At 46.3% G+C, this 7,417-nt stretch overlaps 1 protein-coding gene across 1 annotated transcript in view; it reads left to right on the top strand.

The window, feature by feature from the left end:
* Positions 1-6,052: 6,052 nt before the first annotated feature.
* The window catches only part of LOC311364240 (uncharacterized protein), a gene marked incomplete at both ends in the record, with an annotated part of 7,965 nt that continues 6,600 nt past the window's right edge, over positions 6,053-7,417 (top strand). Inside the window, one exon of the mRNA XM_084484241.1 lies at positions 6,053-6,203. Coding sequence (XP_084340367.1) covers positions 6,053-6,203 — 151 coding nt within the window. The remainder of the gene's footprint in view (positions 6,204-7,417) is intronic.

Below are 7,417 nucleotides of genomic sequence, written 5' to 3'. Positions count from 1 at the left end.
ATCACGGTCAAGGAAAAGAGATTAGAAAAGGACATAGGATGTAATTACTTTTGACTATTAGACCACAGCCTGGATTGCCAGTCCTACAAATGACCACAAAAACGGAGAAAGATCGACCTACAGATCTATATCTGTAGATATATACAAATATCAACACACTCACTTGACATGGCTTTGGAGGCTGTCCTGATGGCTGACAGATGTGGTTGATGATGTGATCACTGGAGACTCATTGCTCATCCGCCAGCAGGGGAAACAAGCCGCGACTTGGCCTCGATCATCTGAAGCTGGACTGACGAGGGCTATCTAGCGAAAGCTAAACCCGGGCTAACGTCCCAGCGTCAGTTATTTTCCGTCTGGGCTAAAAAAAAAAAATTCAAAGCTACCTTTTTATATTATAATTACTACCCACGTTGTCCTCGGACTACAGAGCTAACCTAAAGCTAAACTAATCTCCAACCCCAAGACAAACCAAAGGATGTCAGACTCAAACAGAGCTTCTCCCCGCCCACGTGTTCCTCCTGTCTCCCCACACACTCTTTCCCTCGCTATATTGCACTAATCCATTCCTTCATTACGATGTTAGCGCTTGCGTTACAACATATTTCCCCCCCCCCCCTCCCCCGCGCCTTAATCTGTCACTCTGAGACAAAACGGCTGCGGGGGTGGGGGTGGGGTGAGGTGGGAGGGTGAGTAGGGGGGAGGGGGGGGGTGGGGGGCGGTGGGGGTAATACAGTGTGTTATTGATGTCTGTGTGATTGGTATTGATCGTTAGACGGCGAACAGGAGGGTCCGTAATGTGCGCGCTGACAGTGCTGCTCAGATGAAGGTTTATATTATTAACAACAATGAGCGAGCGCAGTCTCCACCCTGTTGTGTAATCACAATCACTGAGTGTGCGTGCGTGCGTGTGTGTGTGCGTGTGTGTAGGCGCTTGTGTATGTGTGTGTGTGTGTGTGTGTGTGTGTGAAGGCGCGTGTGTGTATGTGTGTGTGTGTGTGTGTGTGTGTGAAGGCGCGTGTGTGTGTGTGTGTGTGCGTGTGTGTGGGCGCGAGCGGTAGGTGTGAACTGTTTTGTGACAAACATTGTCATGGGTTTTCGATTGTAAGGCCAGGAGAAAGTCACGTAGCTCTGCGTTACTACGGCGACGAGGTTCAGCGGGTTGCGGGGTTGTGGTCGTGATTACACCTGGCGGTAACCTGTTTCCGTAGCGATTTATCGTCACTCACCCACACACACACACACACACACACGCAGAAAAAACCACATAAAGCCAGACGGAGCTTCAAGCACATAACTGATAAAACAAACTGAAACAAAACGCAACACTTTGTTGATTCGAATAGTAAGCACATGAAGCTCAAACAGTTGAACAGCATAGAAACACATTGGCCTGTGTGTTGTGTATGTTGTGTGTGTTCATGTGTGTGTGCATGTGTATTTATGTGTGTGTGTGTGTGTGTGTGTGTGTGTGAGAGAGAGGGAAAGGGAGAGGGTGAACGAGAGCGAGCAAGTCCTTAATGTAATATTGAGATGTGGTGAGATATAACCGACATGCTCGCATTGCCTTTTTGTATGTGTTTTTATTACATTATGAATGGAGTATGCGTAAATATTTAGCTGCTTAGTTGTGAATATCTTTAAAAGCCATCCTCTGCTTCATTGGATCACATTCGAACCAGACGTACGACCGCAGTGACAGGAAGGCTATATTTGAAAACGACGTGACTGCACTCCCCCCCCGTTATTTAACGCCCTGATTCTTGAGAGAATTAATGTATAAGAATATATTCTCTTACTTTAAAACGTCTCCTTGCAAATATTTTATTATGTCGATTTACTAAGATGGCTTTGCAATATATTTTTTAAAGTTAGTATTTTTCGAAAAATCTACCTAACTAATTGCGGGGGGGGGGGGGGGGGAAGTGATTTCTTTTATTTAATTTTGGGTCCGTTTTGAGTCTAAAATCATGCAGGTAGTCTGTGATTTGACCTGATCCTTCAGCAAAGTAATGCTTAACTATAAGGAAAACACTTTGGGTTGTGCTTGTTGAACCCTGAACCCTGACCTTTGACCTCTGATGGCGGAGGGGAGAGGTGTGACAGAAGGCGGTCTTTACATGAAGTGTACATTTACCACTGTGCAGTCCTTTAACAAACAGGCACCCAATGCACAGTGTCATATTTTTTTGCAAGATGTGTGTTAATTATATTTAAACTTGAGGAAAAAAAACATATTTAAACCGAGTAAACGATTAGAATATGCTAAGATATACATTTAACTTATTTGGAAAATATTGTGTTGAATTGAGGAATTTTTAAGAACTTTGTGACCGGGTATGAAAAAAAAAAGACATCTGTTTATATCTTATTTATGAATTTTGAGATTAAATAATGCAGTGGCGATTGCTAGTGGTGTACATTTTAGTACTTTTTATCAGACAAGACTAGGTATCATGGGTGGAAAACAGACCAAAGCACACCTTTCACACAGGATCGGGCAGGAGAAATCCCAGATACAAATTCAGAAGCCATCTTCTAACCCGAATTATGATCCACACAGGAATAACGGACCAACCCATAGGGACGGGCTCATTTTGTAAAAATGCCTGGACCCTAGACTCAGACGTTTGGACATTTTAACAGGGTCAGATGAGCTGTCATCTCTTTGTCCAATCAGGGGAGAGGGTATCCTCCACACCTGAGACAGGTAGGAGACGGCCCCAGGCCCCGGTCTAGATACAAGTGTTACCTTTCTGCAAACCAAGACTGGTCTCGGATCAGGGTTGGTTGGCCAACGGCTGTACAGTGTCCTCTCCTGTTAACAAAAGTCACAATTATTCAGTTTATTCACTTGATAATGTTTGTGAGTCCATTGGGCTGGGTTGAAACGTAGTCCATCCATTAACACGACTATTACACATGCCTATTTCTGACATCCAGTTCGGATGGCCACAGTTGCCTTCCTCCCAGACGTGCATTTACATTGTTTGACCGCTAGAGGGCGGGAATCCGAGTTCTGCAGAACTTGTCCCCTGGTGACGTCTCTGCTCTTACGGCAGCATCTGCTTCCTGTCTCCTTGTCGACTAATTTCATGGCCGCCGAGGGGAGCGCAGCAGTGAAGATTACATAACATAACTCTTAATGAAAATAAAGCGCTTCTAGGAAGTTAAGCTGGTCAATTTAATTGTTATTGTTGAACTTTAATTTAATTTATTTTGAATCCCCGCCTAGTGCACTTGTATATCCTTACTTTAGTACCAGGGCAGCCCAGCCTCTGACTGGAGCCCTTTTCTGTGTGTGCAGGGTTTCCATAGTGACAGAGGTCAACTGTTGACTTCAGTTGATGTTACACAGGAAAAGAAAAGATGATGGCTGCCCCATGAATTTAAATGCAAAACCAAGCCAACCCCATGAGATTCTTCTTTGTTATCTGTATTGATGTTTATTGTCAACATATAGGCTATTTTGATATATTTGGAGGGGGAGGGCGGGAGCGGGAAGGAATAATTAAAATTTAGATATTTTTGGAGTAGAGAAACATATGTGTATCAAATTATTGTCACTTTGTCATGCTCTCTAAAAATATCTTGAATTCTTTTTATGAATTATGACATCCCTGCTGATTTATTGTTCCATTGAAAGAATATTTATAAAGTCAAAGTCCTTTGTGAAAAAAATCGGTGTTGTTGTTTTCCTTCTAATTGTCGCTGAGAATTTAGTAATTGCGTTAATGACCCACTAAACAGTTGGGCTAACGCTAAAACTTTGGCATTAGTTTTGACATTTGGTTTTGTAATTATCAATAATTACACAAACATAATATCCGTTCCATCCCTTGTAATCACAAGGGTTTATGTTGCACACGCTTGTATAAATAAAAGTTGAACACACTCACCTTATAAACTTTTATCCTACTATGCATGACATAGTCATTACTGATAAACGGATACGTTTAAAGATCATTTGTCAGTGATATGAATGGTAAATGACTGGCGTAAAAGGACATCCCTTCCACAAGGGGGCGCCAACAAGACATCATCCACCGTTAGCGTTTCAAGCCTCCACTGCCAAGCTCCTCCCACTCTTTTGATCTCCCATATGAACCATTCTACTCAGGTGTGCTGTGTGGTCCTCTCAGATCATTAAGGACATGGGGTCATCCATTGTACAATGGGGGTCATCCATTGTAGTCACACACACACACACACACACACACACACACACACACACACACACCGAACACACACACACACACGGCACAAGGCCAGGCCTTCACACAGTCCACAGAAAGCCATTATGCTCGGCTAGGCTGGGATAACAATAGCCTGTAAGCTGTAGCCATCTCAATCATGACTTAGCACTGTGCTATGTCAAGGACACAGCCAATGAGACAGTCAAGGAGCCTTACCGAGGACAGCCATTGGATAACACATTTGCTCATTTGGCATCCAGTTCGCTCTATAGATAGAATAGCATGAATCACACACACACACGCACACACACACACACACACACACAGACACACACACACACGCGCGTGCGCCAGTGCTCTGGCAGGGCTATAGAACCCTCTCTAGAAGGTGCTAGGAGGTTTGAACGCCGCTGTCACCCTTGGGGGGTAAGAAGATGGGGGATGAGCCAGCGCGTCTACCACTCACTCACTGCATGCACCAACAGCGACGGAGGCACCGCAGAAAGACGAGCGCACAAGAAAAGACCAGCGCCCAGCAGAGTGGACTTCCTGTTTTGGGTCGATGATGAGGAAGCAGTTTCCTTCACCAAACAGCAGGCATCTGGCGAGGGGGGGGGGGGGGGTGGGGTGGGGTGTGTGTGTGTGTGTGGGGCGGCGGGGGGTGGGGGGGTTGCACACTAGACAGAAAGCCAGCTTACACCGGGGAAGACCCTGGGAGATGACACACTAACTGGCTTTTCATCTGGTCCTCTCGTCTTCATCTGCTGCTCTCATTATCACGTCCGGCTTATGTCCCTCGGACCACCGTAATTAATCAAATTGTGTACCATAATCTCCGCCTCCCAGCATGCACCGGGGGACACTGCGTGTGTGTGTGTGTGTGTGTGTGTGTGTGTGTGTGTGCGTGCGTGTGTTTCTGTGTATGGGTGGTTTGTTTGTTTTTCCTATTCAATTCTGTGTGCAGTTGTGTGGCTGTGCGCGAGCGTGTGTGCCTGTGTGAGCGTGTGTGTGTGCCTGCGTGTGTGTGTGTGTGTGTGTGTGCCTGTGCGAGCGTGTGTGTGCCTGCGTGTGTGTGTGTGTGTGTGCGTGTGTGTGCCTGTGCGAGCGTGTGTGTGTGTGTGTGCCTGTGCGAGTATGTGTGTGTGTGTGTGTGTGGGTAAATGTCTAAGGCACGACATGCAAATGCCATAATTCCCTCTTGTATTTCTTTGGGTTTGTTAGTTTTTTAAAGGTTATCATCAACTTAACATTTCAGCGTTCAGCTTGCCTCCTAACAGGTGTACCACTTGTATTATTATAACGAAAGACATCACAGCTACAGGAACCTCACCACATTATACGCATTAACCTAGCCTAGCCTTGGCACCAACGCTACACACACAGATACACACACACACACACACACACACACAGACACACATGCACACACACACACACACACACACACACCCAGAAACAAACCCAGCAGATTATACTCCTCCCACTCCTCCCCTCTCCTCCCCCCTCCTCCCCCGTTTCAATCCAATGGCCTCAGCTGGTTTACCAGGGCCCTTAATCTACTTGCTCGGTGACATCACTCACCCACACCCCCCCCCCCCCCCACCCGTCCACTTCCCTGCACCTAGTGCACTCCTCCCTGGAGAGGAGGAGGGCTGAGAGGAGGACTTCACCAAAGGGGGGAGGAGGAGGAGGAGGAGGAGGGAAGTGGGGGGGGATGATGGGAGTTGACTTATCTTACCACAGAGTGTCCGCGTAATTAGTGTTGGGTCAATCTTCAACACACACACCCACACCCATACACACCCACAGACACATACACACACACCCACTACACAGAACGCGGTGGTGGTGTGGAGATGGTGTCACAGGGCGGCACCCACTTGGAGGAGCTGGTGGACCAGGGGCTGGGCATGATGGAGGAGGACACGGGCCTGATGGGGAGAGCCTCGCTCAGGGGCTCCTTCCTCAGCGACTCGCTGCTGGCCCCCGACACCGACTTCATGACCGGTGAGTAGCAGAGGAGGAGGAGGAGGAGGAGGAGGAGGAGCAGCGCTCACCAAACTAACCAGGAGGGGGCTGTGGAAGTTCATGTCGTGTTGGGTTGTGTCCACCGTCCACCGTCCACCGTGTTACTGTTACGTCTGTAGAAGTAATAGAGTATTAGTAACTGTCATGTACCTGTCTACCGTGTTACTGTTACGTCTGTAATAGTAACAGTATCACTAACTGTAGAGTATTCTAGAGTTTTAGTAACTGTAATAGCCTAGCCTAGCAATTGTGAGTGCTGTGTGATGTTTCTATAAACATCCTTACTGTACCGACAGCGATTTATATCGTCGTTTCTCTTTCTTCTGACAAATGTACTTGTAAGTCGCTTTGGAGAAAAGTGTATGCTAAATGCCCTAAATGTAAATGTAATACACATCTGTCAAAAAAAACAAGCCAATTGTGGATTGAACGAACATTAAGTTGTTAAATACATGTCATTAAGGAGCAGGTAGGGGTTCAATGATTCCTGCTCAAGGATACCTAGGTAGACTTAACGGATGGAGCATTGCCTGGGGTTCAAACCCAGAACCTTTGTTTTGGTTGATTAAGGAAGCAGTGAACGGATGGATGTCACTGCCATCAACGACTGCGGCTTGTCGTGCTACTAATATGGTATATAATACTTGTCGTGCTACTAATATGGACCGCCATAAACGTTCACCTCTGACCCATCGGCTCACCACTGCACTTTCCGACCCCGCTAGACTCTCTCACTAAAGCTGTAGGCTGCAGAGAGCTTTGAGCGTATTTATATCTCTCTATAGGGAGAAAAGGTTTGTTTGCCATGGATAGAAGCCAGGGACTTCTATCCAGAGAGGAAGTTGAGCGGCTTGGCAGAGTCGGAGACGAAGTTTGGACAGCTTTGTATCACAATGCAAAAGAAACCACAATGTACGATGTTATTGCCAGTGAGGTGGTTCTTCATTTTACTCTTTGATAAGAGTCTCTCTTTCTTTCTCTGTTAACACTCCTGTTGTTTGTGATGTTTTTTTCTTGTTTTCTATGAAAGAACGTACTTCAATGGCCTTGGTTTCTTGCGGGTGTCTATGAAATGGCTGGTGTGTTTGTGTGTCTGTGTGTGTGTTTGTGTGAGTGTGTGTGTATGTGTGTTACATTCCATCTTGCATCAGATAAACCCCAAAGCATTGGTAGGCACGGAGGTGGAGTTGATT

The sequence above is a fragment of the Micromesistius poutassou genome (genome assembly GCF_964030765.1).
Source record: "Micromesistius poutassou genome assembly, chromosome: 19".
Taxonomy (NCBI): Eukaryota; Metazoa; Chordata; class Actinopteri; order Gadiformes; family Gadidae; genus Micromesistius; species Micromesistius poutassou.
This window is presented reverse-complemented; position numbering and strand designations above follow the sequence as displayed.